Source organism: Theobroma cacao, chromosome 4 (genome assembly GCF_053813885.1).
Source record: "Theobroma cacao isolate CCN51 chromosome 4, ASM5381388v1, whole genome shotgun sequence".
NCBI classification, from domain to species: domain Eukaryota; kingdom Viridiplantae; phylum Streptophyta; class Magnoliopsida; order Malvales; family Malvaceae; genus Theobroma; species Theobroma cacao.
Window position 1 is genome coordinate 28599283 of NC_142642.1, and position 20251 is coordinate 28619533.

At 31.4% G+C, this 20251-nt stretch overlaps 3 protein-coding genes across 3 annotated transcripts; 2 read left to right on the plus strand and 1 right to left on the minus strand.

Moving 5' to 3' along the window:
• Positions 1-479: 479 nt before the first annotated feature.
• Positions 480-2295, minus strand: LOC18601897 (pentatricopeptide repeat-containing protein At5g15010, mitochondrial-like). Its single transcript, XM_007032988.3, has one exon. The coding sequence runs from the start codon at positions 2096-2098 to the stop codon at positions 641-643; it is 1458 nt and encodes a 485-aa protein (XP_007033050.2). The 5' UTR covers positions 2099-2295; the 3' UTR covers positions 480-640.
• A 6814-nt stretch (positions 2296-9109) lies between these two features.
• Positions 9110-12469, plus strand: LOC18601898 (double-stranded RNA-binding protein 4-like). Its single transcript, XM_007032989.3, has 4 exons — positions 9110-9277; positions 10576-10838; positions 11572-11782; positions 11913-12469. Exons 1-4 carry the CDS (start codon positions 9208-9210, stop codon positions 12302-12304), a joined length of 936 nt encoding a protein of 311 aa, XP_007033051.2. The 5' UTR covers positions 9110-9207; the 3' UTR covers positions 12305-12469.
• Positions 12470-17354: 4885 nt separating this feature from the next.
• On the plus strand, positions 17355-19103 carry RSL1 (RHD SIX-LIKE 1). The gene is made up of 5 exons (XM_007032990.3): positions 17355-18037; positions 18129-18230; positions 18340-18405; positions 18496-18561; positions 18688-19103. The coding sequence occupies exons 1-5, from the start codon at positions 17420-17422 to the stop codon at positions 18808-18810; spliced, it is 975 nt and encodes a 324-aa protein (XP_007033052.2). The 5' UTR covers positions 17355-17419; the 3' UTR covers positions 18811-19103.
• Positions 19104-20251: the final 1148 nt, after the last annotated feature.

The following is a 20251-nucleotide window of genomic DNA, read 5'->3' on the forward strand; positions in this document are numbered from 1 at the left end:
TATCGATATTCAATATTCATGGAAACAAATTCAGAAGTACTTCTCTGCAAACTTTCTGGCACTGTCAGCGGGAAGTTCTTATCAGATCTGATATGATAATCTGTATGTTAACTGAGTTTAATCACTCATAATTATAAAACAATTATCTAAGTAAAACTTGAATAAACCACCAGATTCATTGCCTAAAGATTAAGAGAAACTTGAAGAGAGGATGTTCTAATCACAACTAAAATAGCTATGATTTTCAAATACCTTGCTATATGACAAACTTGGGCACAACAGCACATGCATGAACACCATTAAGCATGAAGCAGTAAGCCATAAATCAAAACTTCAGATTGTCTAGAAATAAAAACTGTGGTGTTTAGGACCTTCAATGAGACTTTACAATACCAGGAAGCTGAGTCCTGCCCCATAAAAATGGTTTAATATTAGGCAGATGGCATTAAATGAGTTAACTTATTCATTAGTTATCCATAGAGCAAATTTATATTATTTATCACATATACAAAAGAAAGATAATATATACTGAAATTTTTCTGTGACGAAAAAATTGTGCAGGCCACACAGGCAACAGGACACAATACACAATATGATGAGGCACTGTTTCTAAGATAGATTTCAAGCAATTTCAACCCGCCTAACAGGATTTCCACTTTCTTAAAAGTTCTTCATATACCCCTTCTTTTCTCGCTTTGCTAAGACCCTGTTTCAATTTTGACAATGTGGAATATGTGACCTTGATTCCTTTCTCGATCATACCCTCAGCATACTTAACTGCCTCAGGAAGCAGTTTTGCATCACGAAGCCCAACAACCAACAAATTTCCAGTCTCCTCCAAATCAGAATCATAATTGTCTATCATGAATTTCCAAACTTTTATGGCCATATAAGGGTCCCCAATGTCAATAAAAATCTTAACTGCTGCAATACAATTTGCTTTGCTTGGAAAACACTCATTTTTAACCATTTCATTGAACAACACTGAAGCATCCTTCAGCTTCCTATTCTTAATCAAGAAATGAAACAGCAAATTATAAGATTGCAAATCTGGAAATGCCCCAGTATACACCATCTCATCCAACATCTTCTTTGCCATATCCATATAATTCTTAGAAGAATACAAAGCAATCATCAAATTATACATCTCTGTATCTGGCCTAAACCCAACCTTCCCCACCATTGCCTCCCAAATCAACTCAGCTCCTCTAACATCACCAACTTTCCGAAAACCCTCCAGTACTTCCTTAAAGAACTTCATCCCCGGATAACACCTCCTCTCCTGCAGTACGTCAACATACTTCAAAACCTCATTAATCCCATCCTTCCCCTTAATTAAAGTATTCAAAAACGAATCATAAGCCGGTACATTCCCAGGATCCCACCCTATTTCCATAACCATCTCTTCAAAAGTCTCTTTTGCAAGACTAACACTCCCTTCTTTCTCCCACCCTTCTAGCAAAATCGCGAAACTATCCGAATCCGGCCTAATCCTACTCTTAATAACTCTCAAAAACTCCAAGCCATCAATAGTTTTACCTTCCCTACAAATAGCACTAATCAAAGAATTCAAAGCGGCAATATCCCTAACACAGCCATACTGTTCCATCACTTCGAAAGTCAAAATAGCTTCCCTAACTTTATCAAAACTAACATAACTACTAAAAATAGAAGCAAAAGTAGCCAAAGAAACTATCCCTTCTTTTTTCATGGACTTAACGGCGTCCCACATTGCATCAAAGAGACCGTTCTTACCCAACAAGTCGACGACGAGGTTCCAGGAGTAAGGAGAATGTTGGTGTTGTAGTTGGTAGCCTGACCAACGGAAGAACTTGACGGCTTGGGAGGGGAAAGAGTAGGAGAGCTTGAGAACGTTTTCGACGTCGGGTTGGGTTACGCGGAGGCCCGCGCCTTCTAGCAGGGCTTCGACTGTGGACGAAGGCGTCGTGGAGATGATTTCACAGAGGAGTTTGACTTTGGGCTGGATATTTGGGGTTGTTTGGTAGGAAGGGAAAATCGGGTGTTTTGGGGGTGTGGGGTTCCGGGACGGCGGGGAAGGGGAGCGCTGGGAATGTGATCTTTTCTTGGTTTTGGCCATTTTCAGGGATTAGGTTGGTCTAGTTTTGGGTTTAAGTGGTGGAATTGAAGGGAGATTTGTGGCGGAGTTGACAGGGTTGTGGGTTTGGAAGAAGGATGGAAAGAGGAAAGTTGAGAGCTTTGATGCAAGCGAGCCCGGCTACTCAAATTTAGCCTTACTTAAATTCAGATTCGACTGTTTGCAGAGTCCGGCTCAAACTCCCTAGTATGGGATTAAGACTTCTACTCGAGTTTAAGTTAAGGTACTTTTTTTTAAAATAATTTTTTTATAATTTTAATTATTTTTAATTAAAAGAAATTAATTTTAGATAAAATAATTTTTAATGGAATTGATTCATATATTTAGTTATGCACTTCAAATTAACTCATATCTTTATAGTTTTCCTAATCAGACCATTCATTTCTGAAGTAATATTTGTCAAAAAAGAAAAATTTTTAAACGTTTTAAGTATTTTAAAGTGATATTTGATACACAAAGAAAAACTTTTGAGCATTTTAAGAATTTTAAAGTAGTTTTTGATATATGAAAATTTTTTTTTGAACATTTTAAATATTCTTCACCAAGTAGGTATATTCGTTAATTATATTGTTAAATGAAATATGATATGTTGTTTAAAATTGTTGATTTTGTTAAATGAAATTTGGTAGTTTTGGTGGTTTTTAGTTATTACGTAATTGATTTTTAAGTATTGTTTGACTGATTTTTAGGCATTACGTTATTAATATTTAAGTATTGTGTGACTGATTGATAGAACATTACATGACTGATTTTTAGATATTACATGACTAGTTAATAAATATTACGTGACTTAAGTATTACGTGACTGATTTTTAGTCATTACGTGACAAATTAGTAAGGCATTGTATGACTGATTTTTAGGTATTATTGGACTTAGGCATTGCTTAAAAATTAATCACGCAATGCCTACAACCCAGTCATGTAATACTTAAAAACCAGATATGCAATGCCTAAAAACAAATCTCGCAATACTTAAAAACTAGTAATGTAATGCCTAACAACTAATTAATTTACCTACTTGCAGTCAAGTTTAAGTTGTCAAAGTCATACAATGTTCTAATTTATAAATATGTCTAATCAATTTCAATCCTTCAATTTTGAGGTTTTATGAATATAAACCAATAAACTTAAGAACCTCAAAACACATACATTGATGTTATATCTACTTTTTGGGGTGGTGAGAAAGAGCTAGATGACAAGATAGACAGTATGTAACAAAAGAGAGAAATCGAGATTTAATTTTAGAATTTTTGTCTGGATGGCGAGATAGAGAAACTGAAACATTTGAATCTGTCTAAAATTGTTTAAAAGGCATTATTGTCAAGTCATGGCGAGATAGAGAAACCAAAATCATTTTAATTTGTTTAAAATTGTTTAAAAGGTATTATTGTCAAGTCATGTTAAAAATAGTTAAAATTATAATTAATGATATTTTTGAATTGAACTTATGAGGAAGTTTATTTCTTTCAATTTCCTCTTAAGTTTATGTAATACTTTGTTTGAGTGAGCACCTATAATTATAAAGTAATATCTATATATATTTTAATTTTTTTTGAATTTTTATTTTAAATTTGAATCTTAACTTAAGTTGAGTTAAGTTTCGAATTCTTTATCTAAATTAATAATATTTATGTTTGATCAAGCTGAGTTTGAGTTACTCCTTTATTTTTCAAGTCGTATATAAGTAATAAAAATAATGCTCAATCAAGCTTAAGCACAAGAAACTACAGATCGACCAAGCTCGAGCCTCGAGTTTTTTAATAGTGCCAAGCTCGAATGCACTACATCGGCTCACTAAATTACACCTTTAATTGTTATTTAGTTTACTTACAAGCTCACTTATTGTCGTAATGTGCAAGTTCAGGAACTCGACCTCTAGATGTGAAAAAATGTGTTATGAGTAGCCATCAATCTTTTTTATCTAGATGCGGTTGACCGCTTGTTAAATTTGTTCTATTCAAAGGAATCTTAAATTTATTTTAAATCTGTCTAAAGAATAATAAACTGATCTATAAATTTTTCCAATTGAGTTTCATAATATGGTTACACACGGGGAATGATTAGCATCTTCGTGATGCCTGTTCAACGAATTGTACCATTTAATCACATGTTATCCTATTATAGCCTAAACCATTGATTTTATTCTTATGTTTCCCTAATCCTTGTTTATTTATTTTATTATTTATTAAATTAGAAAATTAAAGCTTTTATTTTAGTTTTACAAGTGCACATAATCTAGTTATGAAATGATGTCATGATTTACGAAATTTAAATAATGAGTAATGAAAACCTTATATCGAAAAATCATTCGTAAATCATCCCAACGCTTTGGGGAAGGCTCGAAGTTTTTCTCACCTAGGGGTATCCTTGGAAGAACTCATCTTTACAAGTCTTTTGAGAAAATCCCATTATCGAGGTTTTCCTCCCATTAACAAAATAAATAATGTCATATGCTATGCCAAAATAAAATTATGAACGATGTCACATGTGTGCATTTATAATTTTGTTCAACAATATATTAAATATTTTAATGTAATTTAACACCTCATTTACTTTATCTTTTATATCCTTTTTTAGAAACATTCTATTTAAATCTATAACTTTTAATTAATATTATAGGTTAATATATTTTATTGAATTATACATTTTTATTGAATAAAAAAATTAATTTTTTATTTGCAACAAATGTTCAAATTAATAAATAATTATATCAATCTTCATTTAGATAAAACATTATACATGTTTATTTCTTTTATGAATTTTAAGGTGCTTTCTTGAGATAATTAGAATATTAGAATACAAAATTATGATTTATTCTAACAATTCGGAGAATACCCCAATTGAATCCCATTCCTAAGAAAGTCATCCCGAAAATAGCAACTCTTTGCCTTTTCAAATGAAATTTCATAATCGGATTTAATCTAATCAACCACTCTATTTTTAATATTTACAATTTTAGACTACATTATATTCTTTTATATTCTATATACGCCTATATATAAAAATTTGTATAGTTAAACATTTTATTTCTATTACATACCTAACTTATTTTTATTAGATATATTTTCTTCTATTTACTTAATTCATTTTTATGTGATTATCTATTTTATTATTATTGTTTTTTAGTTTTTCCTTAGTCTATTTTTCCTATGACTAACTATCTTATATGTTTTTACATACTCATATATTTTCCTTTAGCTAAATTAGTTTTTCCTAACTAGATATTATGTTACTTACTTAGTTCTAAATTTTTACTGCTAAATATTTGCTTATTTCTCTCATTTACTTATATTTTAGCCTAGATCTACTATTGTTATTTATTTCTATTTTTAGGTTGGGCATTCATTTTTTTTCTTTATATATCTATATTCTATCTAACTAACCTATCATTTTATTATCAAATATTTATCTATCTATTTGCTTATAGTTTTTTGTTTCTTTTCACCTAACATTTTTTTTTACCTTAACATTTGATAATTCTACTACATATTTTTATCTTTTTATTTTAATTAATCACATACTAAAACTAATTTATTTTCCTAACTAAATGTTAGACCAAGTACAACACAACAAAACCAAAGCAAACTCATAATAGCAAAAGAGTTTACCTTCCTTGGGCAAGTATTGGCCCAAGGCGACCGATCTGCTCCACAGCCCGTTGTACCTCAACCAAGGTGCACCATTTGGTGCTTTGCAAAGCAACTCCCAAGACCTCCCAAAACCACATCGTTTGGACTAAAACTCTTTCCCAAAACAGCATCGTTTAACAATCACTAGCCCTAGGTATAAAAACCCTCTTTTCTTCCTACCTATTCATTTTCCTTGCTTGCTTTCTCTCTTTACCATTGATTTTTTCCTCCCCTCTTTAAAAAAAATCTCTCCTTTTTCCCTCAAATGAAACCCTAGCCTCTCAAACTTTCAAGCTTTCTCCTCAAGCTTCCAACTGACGGCTCGCTCTCCCTCTAAAACTGAAACCTAATGAAGCTTCCTTTCTTAAAAATGATTTCCCCAAAAGCATCAAAACTCCCTTCACTCACCAAGCGTTGCATCCCACTTGCTTTTTTTTTTTTAGTTTTTTGGAGTTTTTTTTTGTGGTTGTGGTATTGCTGGTTGATAAAATAGGAAAGTTGGGATTTTTGTTCTAGGGTTTTCTAAGGTTTTTAGGGCTTTTTGGCTAGGTTAAGGTTCTCGGTTGCCTCTAAGGAATTTTCTTAAATTGCTCTCCTAAGGTTTCTTCAAAAATCGACCTCCTTTGGGAATTTGGGGAAAAGAAGCTGCCCTCTTTGAGTGTTGGAGGTGCCACTTATGCACCCCTAGCGTCACGAGGCACCTGCCAGACGCGAAAAATTCACGTCTAGTATGGTGGCATTATCCTTGGTAAGGTGCAAAACGTACCTTGGTGAGCCATGCTCAGTTGGCATCTCTCTTCTCTGTTTTTTTTTTAATATTTTTTATTTTGTTTTCCTGTTCTTCCTAGTTTCCAAAATGTTATGGGTCTTAGTTATTGTAATCTTGATTTGTTGGTTTTAGTTTCATTTAACTTGTTTGATTCACTTTAATTCCATAACAACTATAGGTTCAAGCACTTAATCTACTGAACTTAGTACAGCCAAAATTCATTGAAAACTAGGGAAACTCAATTTCAAATTTGGACCTGATATTAATCCATAATCAAAAATAAATAAACAGATAAAAAATAAAATTATCAATAGTGGGAATAAAATAGTGTCTACATTTATATCGGCTCACTCAGTCACAACCTTAATTGTTATTTAGGTTACTTACGAGTTCACTTATATCTAATGGCCTATCTTAAAAGGCAATTATACAAGATCATGCATCAAATAAGGGTTACTACAAATTGTTAGAAGAAAGAAAAGAAATTGATCAGATAAATATACTTCTATATAATTTAAAAAATTACTTTATAACAAAATACTAAACTCTTTTTTCTCTCTCTCCCTCACTCCTTTCTTTAAAGTATAAAAAACACAAAATTTTTTATTTTATTTTTTTTTAAAAAAATATTTAAATATTATTTAATATTATTATTTGAATATAATAAATGTAATAAAGAATATTATTTAATAATATTTAAATTTAATAAAAAATATATTTTATCTTTTAATATTTAATATTATTTAATTAGAATAAAATGTTTATTTATCTTCTAATACAAAATATTATTAAATTATAATAAAAACATGTTTGTATTTTGGTGAAAATATTATTTGATTACAGTAAAAGTTATTCTGATTTTATTGTTTAGAATATTTTTATCTTTTAACAAAATAAATTTTTAAATTTTAACAAAGAGTGTTTTTTTCTCATCATAGGATTTTTGTTTTTAATTAAAAAAATTTTAAATTTTAATAAAGGGTATTTTTATCATTTACCCATTATTTTTTAACTATTTTTAAAATTATTTTTTCCAACCAAACAATGGAATAAGTAATAATAACAATTTCTATCCTATTCTATTTTCATGAATTAATTTATATAATAGTTATTCTTCCTCTATTCTATTTTCATTCTATTATTTCCAGTTAACCAAACATGCTACAAATTATTAGCTTATATTCGATAATTCCACATCTACACTTATAAGATCTATATTAGTGTTTGGTCATGCCATATCAACACTATTATCACATCATTTATAGAATGTCACATTATCATTATCATATCATCAAATTTAATATTATATCAACAAGAAAATGTCGCGTTAACATATTCAAATATCATATCAATATAAATAATATAAAATTTTTAATATATTAGACTAACATTATCAATTTTAGAAAATATAGAGACTCAATTTTTACAAATTATTGTATAAGGATTAAATATACCATTTTGATAAAGTACAAAGATTAATTATATAATTTGATCTTGATTTCTTGCTGCTAAAAAAAGTGTGAATATGTTTATTAATTTTGTACCATTTCATCAACCTATTTGTAACATCTATATATTATTTTGAAGTAATATGAAAATTTAATTTCAAAAAAATCTTTGTCAACAATTGCCACGTTAGCATTTTTGTCATGTCAACAAGTGTCATGTCAACATTTTTGCCATGTTAACATATAGTAATCGCGACATTAATAAAAAAAACACATCAATTTAATTAAAATGTCACGTTAATATATTTAACAATAAAATTTTAACAGTGTTAGAATTAGAATTGAAATTAATAAATTGAAAAAGTACAAGCACTCAATTTATCCAAATTATTATATATGGATTAAATCTACATTTTTTATAAAGTACATAAATTATGCATAATTTAATCCAAAAACAAATAATCAATCAAACAAAACATTCGATATATTTTAAAATTTAGTAAAATACTCTTACTCTTAGGTTTTGACCATAATTCACTCTTGATCTATTAATATTGAAAATAAAAATTTCACTTCAAAATTTTAAATGTGGTTGATAGATTTTAAAATGACTAAGATGCCCACATTATATAATTTATTATCGTTACTATGGCCTTCTTTCATTTTTGCCTTCCACTTAACAAAACCTTTAGCCATGTTATCTATCACATGGTAATGTCATCTTTCAAAATAATATGTTAATATGCCACGCCATTAACATGTGGCACTATACTAGCAATCGTAACTTGATTAATTGTAATTAATTAATATTTAGTGACAAAAACTTATTTAACGAAAAGTAAAAAAATAAATACTTGATTGGATATAATAAAAAATAATTTACTATTTTTTTCAGTATTATGTCTTAAAATATTAATATTTAAAAATTAATAAAATAAACATATTATTTATATTTACATAGATTAATCATGTGAGTTTTAAATATATTAATTATGTTAATAATGTTACGCTTTAAACAGGTTAATTGCTTCGCGTAGTCTGAGCAAGTTAATATTTATTAACCGTGTTACATTGTACAACTTGTATAACCGGTTGTTAAAGGACAAAGTGGAAGCACTTTGACGTAAATACCCTTACTGAACGCAGTCGGCACTCGGCATCCTCGCCAGCTTAAAAAAAAGTTCGGCCTCCATTTTTAAGTGTGGAGAAAATCTGCTATTGCCCTAAACGCAAAATTAAAAAAAAATGGAGAATCCCATATTAGCTTTTCTCGAATCCAAACTCTTTAATCAACCTTCGGCTCCGAATCCTTCTAGTAAGTATTACATTTGAACTTTTTGTGGGTAGTTTTCTCTAAAGATTTTGTTTTTTTTTTTTTGCGGGATAATGTCGATATTTTGCTTCATGTTTCAAAGAGTTTGGGCTTTTTATCTTAGGTGTAACTAATTTCTCTTAATGCGTTTGAAAAATGTTTGGTTGATTAGATTTTTTTTTGTATTTTAATTTTTGCTGTTTTTGGGTTTTGGAATGGTGTTAATTCTGCTAGGGTTTTAATCTTTGATGGTATCTAGGGTTAATGATAATTTATTTTTAATTAATTACATAGAAATATGGGTTTAAATAGTTAGAACTATAAAAATCTTGAATACTTAAAGTTGTCAATGTTATATTAAAACTTGAGGAAATCTCAACTATACTTAATGTTAATTTAAACCTATTTTAGCATTTTTTGGAAATTTAAAATTCCATTTTTTTGGCTGCTTAAAAAGGGTACTGCACTTTTGGAAGGTCTTTGCAACGGATGATGCCTTGGCAAATGTGCTTTGTGCCCGGCAAGCCAAGAGTCGAGTGACTATACCTATTAAGGGAGAATAAGCAAATAGGGAAAGGAGGTGAAATGGTAGATAGCGATCTTTTTATTTGGATGTTATTATAGAAGTCTAGGAAGTGCAAGGCGTAAAACTAGCTACCATTCCAAGTTGGCAAAGAATGAGGATATAAGGTCAATATTGAACACAAGAGGGAATGATAAGGGTAGAATTTGAAAAATAATCTGACAGTCAAGATAGGCTTCAGTAGTGCAAGCTTATTGAAGAGTTTTCCTGTTTAGAAGTGAAAGAACTTTCCGAATCTCTTTCCCTTTTCCTTGTCAGAAGCTTCCAAACATTGCTCCAATACCGCCCCTCCCTTCCTGTGAACACAAATGACCTAAAAGTATCTTTTCTTCATTAGCTTCACCCAAGTGGGCTGTGAATTTTTGTGTATGAAACATTAAAATAGTCAATATAGGCTGCTTTTAACTGTCCTTTTGGAATTGTGGTATTTTGGGTTTTTCTCTCATTGAATTAAGTTTAAGTTGATTATGCTTGAAGATAGAGATACTTCATTCTTATTCAACTTACACTTAAAAGCTTTATGTTAAGCTCTATTATGCACCTTTGATATACTGTATCGTGTTTTCATAATTTTTTTCTAAGATCGTTTTTTGGTTAAATTTATGTTAGATAGTTTAATTTACTTGGCTTGCTTATAAGCAATATTTTGATTGAGTCTCTTGCCTTTACTTATTTAAAAGTGGCACTCCTTGCTAATTTGTGCGTTGATTATGTTTAGGGGCTCCAGAACCGTTGATGCACAAGAATCGTTTGCAGGAGTATACTCAAAGATCATCCATACCACTCCCAGTATATCAAACAACTAATGAAGGATCTTTGCATGCTCCAAGGTTTAGGTCAACTGTGTTAGTTGATGGAACAAGTTACACTTCTCTGGATACCTTTTCACATAGAAAAGCAGCTGAACAAGATGCTGCCAAAGTTGCACTAGATTGTATAACAAAGAAGATAAAAGATGAAGGATGTCCTATCATTCGTGAGGTTTGTTGCATAATGTTGGAATTTTTGGTCTTTTGGGTACAAATTACAACTACATCTTTTTCTTTATTTAAATGTTTGTGGGTCATTCATAAGGGTTTGTTTATCTTGCAACTTAGCTTGTCAAATTGGTACAACATTTGGATCCTTTGTCTCGTATCTTGTTCTATGTTAAAGAAAAGGACAAAGTTTAAGAAAGGTATTTTGATTTTTGACTTTGATGGCATGAGATTTTTATCCCTAATTATACGATTTCTTTATCTTTAGGAATTGTTTACTATTTAGTAGGAAATATGATTGGAATTTTTACTGTTGAGTATATAAACTTTGGAAGTGAGACAACAATATGATATGTGCGAATAAGTAACGATGTTTCCCCGCAGAAAGTAAAAAGGGAAAGAAAAAAAGCGAAGCCCGTTAGGTTTTAGAAACTTTTTTCCATTTTCCATCCCCATATATCCATTATAATTGACCAGCAAAATGAGGATAACAACTAAGTTTGGAAACCTTTGTTTTCCCATTTGTAAGATATTGGAAAAATGAGTCTAAATTATTTTCCAAATTTTTAAATACATTAAGGTCATTTCATAATGAATGACCCTTTTCTTGTTGTTCATATTTCGATTGTAAATGTAAATAGATAATGGAAAATGTCTTACAAAATTAAACAACCTTAAATAGGTTCATTTCACTTGTTCTATAATGTTTTGCTAAATTCTTGGTGTTGGTTTTTTAGGATACGGTATTCTGCAAGTCTATCTTGAATGAATTTGCGGTTAAGATGAATATGGAAATGCCATCCTATAATACCATTCAGTCAGAAGGATTGATTCCCCTTTTTGTATCCTCTTTAGTTTTTAATGATGTGACTTATAGTGGCAAAACTGGTAGGAATAAGAAAGAGGCTGAACAATTAGCAGCACGTGCTGCTCTCCTCTCTCTTCTCGGTATCTTTCTTTCTCTTCTTTTGAATAAAACAAGCACACACATATATACACATATTCTTATATTTACTCTGATTTCAAGCCGCATGTTAACTAGATGAGACTTAATCTTTTTGTTGGACCAATAACGCAGATGATTCTAGGTATGGAACATTTCTTTCAGAGATTATCAAGTCCAAAGCTAAATTGTATGTCGCTTTAAATAAAGTCAAGGATTCAAGCATTTCCCATATTGGCACTACACCTGCTGGAGCAAACACATCAATCCATAAGAATGAAGAGATTGAAACTGCTGTAGTCACTAACAGTGTGCCAAATACTGTAATTCTACCATCAAGCTCAGGGGCAAAACGTCCTCACCATGTATTCAAGATTGAAAAATTAGAAGAAGGTTCTGAACATATTGATCTTCCAATTGTTTTTGTGCCTACAGCTGTTGCACAGTCTTTACCTATCGGTGAAAGCTCTTCAAGAAAGCGACGCAGGAAAAAGAAAAGGGCTAAATTGGATACTGAAACTCAATAAGTTTTGGTTTGTCTTTCTCTATGTTTTGATTGATGTTGTCTTTGTAAAAGATTTCACTGTATGTCAGTTGATTAGTTTTGGTGTATATAATTTAATTTTCATTATCACTTAGAGAATAATGCTACTATATATAACTTTGTTACACAAAGTTGCCATTTCATGATACCCTTTCCTCCCTTTAAAGAATGATGTGTGGCTGTGCGTAGAAGCATGTATTGAAATTTGCAGGTTCTTTGTTGCTGGTATTACATTGAATCAAGCAGTACCATGTTCAGTGGCCTTATGAACCTTGCTAATGGCCTCCTGTATTTTGTAGTGATTACTTAGTTTAGTACAAACCTTTGTCTTGGTCTGTGTAATATAAGATGTATACCATTGTAGCATAGCATATGATTGACTGTATTTCTCTGTTCTATATTCCGTTACCTTGAACCCCAGCCCTATGGGTCTTTTGAAACACCTGTCTTCTATCAAACCAGCTAAGAAGCTTCTATTAACTAGTTGCACAGTCATTTTGCTTACTGTCAGATGCTATTCTGGCTGAAGTGAGAAACAAATATAGCTTATTATTGCGAAATCAAACTTCAAGTTTTTGTTACATTAAGTTGATCCACCTGGTTAAGCTATTGACTTGGCTCAACGATAGAAATTTTGTTTCCTCAAGCCTGCCTCATGGTTGCTAATGAGCTCTACTTTTTTGGGTTGGTTGATTATCGGACTTTTGAGTAACATTTGTCTTATCCAGATCTACGTGATATTTTTTTCTTCGGTAGGAGAGTACTAGTGGAAGTTGACTATTTCACTGTCATGAAATCATTTTTATTTTTTTGGTTGACGAAGGCTTCTCCATTCCATTTTCTTTTGCTTTCCTTGGAAAATTCAAGGGATATTCTTGATTTCCTATTACTCATGTGCTTATGGTATTATTTATAATAATATATTTACATTAGGTATATATAGTTAACGTGATAATTTTGGATTCATTTGGTAAAAATATTATAATAACCTTAACAATAATTTTTAAGATAATTATTAATAAAACCCTTTTGACAAACATCAAATTGGGCGGGGGCGGACACGATGAAACCTCCTGCCATGATAGCTTCCAAAACGACACCTGTTTCAATCCCCAATGCCTGTCTTTAATCTGAAGCTTCATCATTGTATTTGAAATGGGTATGGGAAATAAGCAGGATATGCCAGAACTACGGAGCTTTTATTCCCGAAGAGGGCACAAACATTGGGAAGGTTTTGTTTAGAGTAAATTGTTTTTTTCTTTTGAAAAAAATCCAACTTTATTATTTTAGTCAACATAAAATGTTATGTGAGAAATTCTTATCACAATAAGTGATCAAAATAATAAAAATTATAAATGTTGGCGATCAAATTGTACTTTGTAAAATTAAGTGATTAAAACAGAAAATTTTGAAGAATTAAATTTGCGACTAAAAAATAATTTTCTCTTTTGAGTATCTTACGGGTTCTTCACATATCAACACCTGGATTAAAAAAGGTTATTTTATTTTTATTTTATGCACATGCATCCCCTTTCTTGGCTGGCTGGCTTAGTTCCTTAAATGTTGGTTAAATATTTTAGTAATATTTATTATCCTTTTTAATAATGACCAAATATTCAATATTTTTCTTTATTTGTAGAATATTTTCAATCTTTGAACCCTTTCATAAGTAAGGCCCCGCATAAACAGAAGCGAAAATTTCAATACAGGTACTTAAACTATATATTTGTGTTTATAAAATACAATTAACCATTTTAATTAAAGAATTTTTAAAAAAAATTTGAAAATCATCTTATCCCAAAAGTAAAAAGACAAAAATATTCATAAGGTGTCTCGCTGAATTCGTATTCCTTCTTAAAAAATCATTGAGGAGTAAGATTTTTTTAGGACGATTGGGGTCTAATGAACCCTTAGATAATTTGACTACTCACAAATAAAATAGAGATAATAAATGATAAATTCTTGGATATTTATATTTTTTGTGAGTAATATTGAAACAATTATATTGTCGAATATTTTAGTGTTTTTCAAATTCAAATATGTTTCTCCCTTTTATAAAATCGTAATAACTTCAAGTCTAAAGCAATAGCCTTTTTTTATTATTATGAAATTCCAAATTATTATTTTTTATTTTTATGAAATTAAAAAATAGACTAAAACCTCATTAAATGTTGACATGGTGATGCGCCACCATGATATTTTTGGAGTTAAGAGTTTCCAAATTCATGGTATGAGGACAGCAACAATTCCCTTAAATCATGGAAATGATCTTCTCTGGAGGCCAGATTTGCTTTCCTCCTTTCCTCTGGACCATGAAACTGAACATGTGGATGATCTTCATCGGGTTCACAGAAACACATATGACACATTATATCTCATTAACTGCAATAAATGCAGAATATGTTTCTATTTATATACAATTAAATAATTGTTATTTTATGTTTTGAGCAATTGTATGTGTGTATGAGAATAAAAAACAAGTATTTGAAATCAAGCCAATGATCTCATCTGTTTTACTATAATCCTTAGAGTTTTATACATATTCTCGTGTTTGTATATACATTAATATTTCATACCTTAAACTTATTTTAACAGTTACTATTCATATTTAACAGGATTCAAAATTTAAATTCTTACTTTCTTTTATCTCTACACATGTAACTCAAAGAAAAATTAAATATCTAATATAACATATATAGTTCTTTTGCTATTGTTGAATTTACTAACTGTAAATGGTCAGGGTTAAATTTAAATATTTTTATTACAATTATTTTATGGTAATATATTTTTATTGATCATATATGTTGTCAATAGCCACCCATTGAGGGAACAAACTAAACAGACAACATGTAGCAGTGACAAACGCATAAATGCCTGTAATGTTTGTGTATACACTTGCGAAAAATGAAAAATAATAACAATTTTCTCTTTTTTAAAAAAACAAAGAACATATGGAGACCCATATTACACACTTTAAACCTCGCTGCTTTCATCTTAAAATTCAAACTCGAAACTCTGTTCTCTATGAGTGTGCTTTCATTATTCATGTTGATTTGAAGTGCATGAGAATAGATCAAAGTCACATTATGACTTTTGTACTTACTTTGTTTACTCTTATGTTTGAGGGTACTGTACCATAAAAGGTTCACACAGGGAGTAGTTGCCTCTTAAGTTCTTAATCCAAGACGATAAACTATGAAACAGTCCAGCTAAGAGGGTTCCATGCTTACTACTATTTTTATTCATTAGTAATTGCATCTTAGCTGCAATGTTATCTATAAACGCGTATTCCACCTCCTAGGAAAAAAAAAAGGAAAAAACCAATGGCAAAGAACTTTCAATTAAAATGCTAATTCACAATTCACATATATAGCATACCAATATATCCTTATAAAAAGCTTCTACCTTGAAGCTTTTTTACTTATTTTTGAAGGACTCTGATCAGTTCACCTTGTTGCCAATGAATAAAACAAATGTCCTTGTAAATCCATGATTTATGTTGTCTGAATTACTACAAAAAAATGTTAATATTGGGGGGAAATTTGGTGTTTTTTGGACTCTAAACTTTCTAACGACATTCATAATCTAATTATAATTAACTACCAAGTATAACTCTAATTAAATACTATAATATATTTTATTAAAAGCTTAATACATTTCTTTTTATCTTTACTCTTTGCTCTGCTATTAATTTGATGATCCAAGGCGTGGTGTTGGAGACTTGGAGTACTCTTTCTATTTTCTCTTTCTTTATATCTAAACAATTGTTGACATCCATATCAATTTAAGTAATAAATTATCATTCATTCCTTTAAATATAATGAAGAAATTCCTTTTTGATATTGGATTTAGTACATCTCTTGAATAAAGGAAAGAGTTTATCGAAATGAACTAATTCATTTGGGATATTGATATTTGAAGGTGAACATCTCGCTAATGAAGAAAAAGGAGTTATCAATGTCACCATAGGCCTAATTGAGGTGGTAAAAATAAAAAATTATCTACCTAAAGATTTTCTGTTTGAGTCGTGCTGCTTTCTTTTATAGCTTAAAAAGAAAAAAAAAAAAAAAAGAGAGAAACAATTGTATATAATTGTATATAATTTCGTATAGGTGATATACAATATTGAACCTGATATATAATTATGTATTTATTATTTTTCAAATGTAAAATGCAATTTTCGAATTTCTTGTTGAAAGATGTTATATAAATTATACTAAAATTTAGAGAAGTATTTATACTACACGTAAACTAGATATGATAATCAATGATCATATAATTTTAATTAGTTGGTTTCAAATTTAAATTAACACTAATAGTTTAGTAGATCCAATAATAAAGAGAAACCTTAATTCATGGTCTCAAGTGATCTAATATTCTGTTCTGGTGACAAAATTATTGAGCTCAGATTCGAAAACTCTGGACTGAAGTACAACAAAATCTTCAGCTATAAATATAGCCATCGACTTTGCCAGATATATGAACCACTATGCTAATCAAAGAGCCTAGTACTGCTAGATAAGATGAGCATGGGTTCCTTCCATGATTAACTTACAAGCCAGCATGAACCATAAAATTGTAAAGAAAACAGTAGAAATCCACGTGCACAAGTGAAGTTGGAAGGAGTGAAGGAAGCAACCTCCGTCAAAACTAGTTGCCAACTTCCCTGAAAGTGTGTGAAAAACTAAATAGCAAAATATGGGAATCTGATGGACGTGGGATGGAGAAAAATCCGCCGAAGCTTATGCTGCTTTGCATTCTTTTTCTTTGCTGTTTTCTTTTTTAATCTTCCAATCTATATTCACCTGTGCCAGCTAACAATCCCGATGCAAGCATATAATATATATATAGTTTGCTAGTTCATTACATCTATGCAATACTTAATACAGATTTCTTGCTCCGATAAGTATAAGTATTTTCAATCCAATATTTAATTACCCTTTCTAGTTTAAAAATGCAAAAAAGCCCATCATCGTTAATATTTAACCCATTACTTTGAACCTCTACATAAATAGGCCTTGTAGGGCTCGTCTTTCTGCATATGCCTACAGCTTGAGCTAGTCCAAATAGTTCGAGTCTAGTTCTATTCACTCTCTCAATGGCACTTGCCAAGGACCCTATCTGCTCGGTTCAAACCTCTGCCTTTAGTGGAAACCTGTTGGGGGATGTTTCCTCCCCTGAGCCTTACAAGTTTAAAGAAGGAGGTGGCTTGGAAAAGCTTGGTGGGGTTGTCAAGAATTTTTCCACGAGTAGTTCTACTTCATTTTCTTCTCCAAACAGCGTGAATTCTGATGGTTTGGCGTTCCGGGCTGTGAACTATCACCCTGAGGAAGCTCAGTCTTTGATAAACTTCAAGGGCGCCGGGTATGATAACTTCATGCATGGGACTAATGGATCTCTGCTTAGCTTTGAGCAAAATGAGAGGGTTCTGCAAAACACTTACTTGAAAACTAGTAGTCACAAAGATGAGTACTCAATATGGGAGGGCAGTTTGAATCAGAATTACCAGTGGAATCAGGTGAATCCGAAGAGCAGTACCGATCCTCGACTGGTGGAAGATTTCAGCTGCTTTGAAACTGCTAGCAATTTTAATTCCATGACAAGTGCTACAAAAGAAAACCATGGGGATTGGTTATACTCAGAAGCAGCTGTAGTTGCTAATAGTATCCAGGAGTCAGGATCACCAGAAGCAAGTGGCCTCAAGCGTCCACATGCGGTAATATTCTTCTTTTCCAATCAAACTAAGTAACAAATAGTCAGTTCATTTAAGATAGCTTCTGATTTGCAGCTGACAAAATTGTTTATAGGAAGAGAGCAATCAAGCTTTGAAGAAACAATGCTCCAATGAAGCTAAGAAGGCAAAAACTAAGTCAGGACCATCAAAGGACCCTCAAAGTATTGCAGCCAAGGTTTCTTGCGATCTCAAGTAGACTTGTTTTTTCTTTTGAGAAAGTGTGATTGCAAATTAAGCAAAATTTAAGAATGAATATTAACATTGAGAGAATGTCTGTTACCCAGAATCGACGTGAGAGGATCAGTGAGCGGCTGAAGATACTACAGGAACTGGTACCCAATGGCTCCAAGGTGAGGCGTTGGTCCTATTGATGTGATATTTCAAATTGCAATTTGTTTATAGTTAAAGCTGGAAATGATCTTTGTCCTTGTCTTGCACAGGTTGATCTGGTTACCATGCTGGAGAAAGCCATTAGCTATGTCAAGTTTCTTCAGTTGCAAGTGAAGGTGTGATTTCAGCTTCTGATCATTGATTTATTGATCTTTATCTATCAGTCATCAGCCTGAATTAATCATAGAGAGTTGATAAGTGGGGCGATTTAAGTTAAAATTGTATTGTGATTTATAATGCAGGTGTTGGCAACAGATGAGTTTTGGCCTGTCCAAGGTGGGAAAGCTCCCGATATTTCTCAAGTAAGAGAAGCCATTGATGCTATACTCTCGTCTCAGAAAGACAGGAATTCAAGCTCAAAGTAATGGGTTGTGGAGAAGAGACTTAAATTTAGAATAATGTAGTATAATTTATGGACAACTTTCCAGGCAAAGAAAAGATTTGTTTTGGAAGTTAGTGTTGCTGAATGAAAGAAAGAAACAAAAAAGGAGAATCTGAGTAGATAGTCTAATTTCTTAAGATCTTGTAATGGAAATTTTCATTCCTTTATCTAATTTGAACTAAGATGTTCAACCTTATCTTAGTTTCATTTCACAGAGAATCTGTCTATTTTGTTTTTTTCCTTTTCTTTACATGTCAGGCTTGTACTATTCGTTAATTCTTAGATCTAAACAATCTGACAATATAGAGTAGGGGTTTTCTGTTTTACTTCTTTTAAAACATTGCCAATCCCATGTATCTGTTTTCCTCTTTAATGGGCAAAATATATTCATGCAGGCCACCACCGGTTAATCACACTGATCTCAATAATAAAAACATTGTTAGAATAAAGAAAAGTCTAACATAAATTTCAAAACCTGCCACCTACTTGAAATTGATCAGCCAACTGTACACAAACAGCAGAGCTAGTGGCAAGTGCTTGGCCGAATTAGCATTAAAAAAAATAGAAGTCAATAGCAGAGTTGGAAAAGTTGGCCTGTGCATACTGTACAATGGGCCCTGAAACAAAACTATATCATGCTTCTCTCATTTATTACTCTCCAAGGCCACGTCAAGCATTGGTACACCATCAAACAGAAAATACCATTTCTTACCTTGGAACTTTTTTAACACCAATTTTTCAACACCTAGGAGGTATTTGAAGCATATTCCTGCAATAACTGATGGTATTGCATGAAAGCAATGTTGGATGTGGAATATAGTACACAACTATTTGCTGCAGGAATTCTTCCACTTCCTTTGGCCTCATTCTGATTCTGATATGAAAATTTTTTGACCGAATAGCGAATTAAGTAATGTTCCAGATATTAAGTACTTAGCAAGTTATTTACATGATTATCATTCCAAATGCCTTCATGCTGAGACATTCATTAGATTCCTTAAGAGTTTTCGTAGGCTCTGCATGAACATTTTTTAGCAACTAAATGGTTCTGCATCTAGCTAATGTGCTAAATTAAATTGTTTGCAAATCAAACAGATCTTTATCCAGTTTCGGTTCAGTTTGTTGGGTTTGGCTTATCGGTTGTAATTACTCTTGGAGGGTTAAGGTTCAGGGTTCAAATCCTCTCCATCCTTTGACCTTGTTTCTTCAATTGTATCCCTAAAAGGAAAACAATGTACATTCATCCATGCATCGTGCATGCAAATCTGAAGAATCTCCTCCAGATGTCTTAACTTTGTTAATTAACAGTGATGAGCTCTCAGCTGGTTTTCTCAAAGAAGGGGACCATCTGACTCAATGTGATATTTAACATGGATTAATCACATGCTGATCCCACTTAAAGTGGAGCATCAATATTCCACAAG

Bases quoted from the DNA above. Each gene is read 5' to 3' on its own strand.
- LOC18601897 (XM_007032988.3), bottom strand. From the start codon at position 2,098: ATGGCCAAAACCAAGAAAAGATCACATTCCCAGCGCTCCCCTTCCCCG.
- LOC18601898 (XM_007032989.3), top strand. From the start codon at position 9,208: ATGGAGAATCCCATATTAGCTTTTCTCGAATCCAAACTCTTTAATCAA. The intron at 9,278-10,575 runs GTAAGTATTACA...GATTATGTTTAG, and splicing joins TTCGGCTCCGAATCCTTCTA to GGGCTCCAGAACCGTTGATG. The intron at 11,783-11,912 runs GTATCTTTCTTT...CCAATAACGCAG, and splicing joins TGCTCTCCTCTCTCTTCTCG to ATGATTCTAGGTATGGAACA.
- RSL1 (XM_007032990.3), top strand. From the start codon at position 17,420: ATGGCACTTGCCAAGGACCCTATCTGCTCGGTTCAAACCTCTGCCTTT. The intron at 18,038-18,128 runs GTAATATTCTTC...AATTGTTTATAG, and splicing joins GCCTCAAGCGTCCACATGCG to GAAGAGAGCAATCAAGCTTT. The intron at 18,231-18,339 runs GTTTCTTGCGAT...TCTGTTACCCAG, and splicing joins CTCAAAGTATTGCAGCCAAG to AATCGACGTGAGAGGATCAG.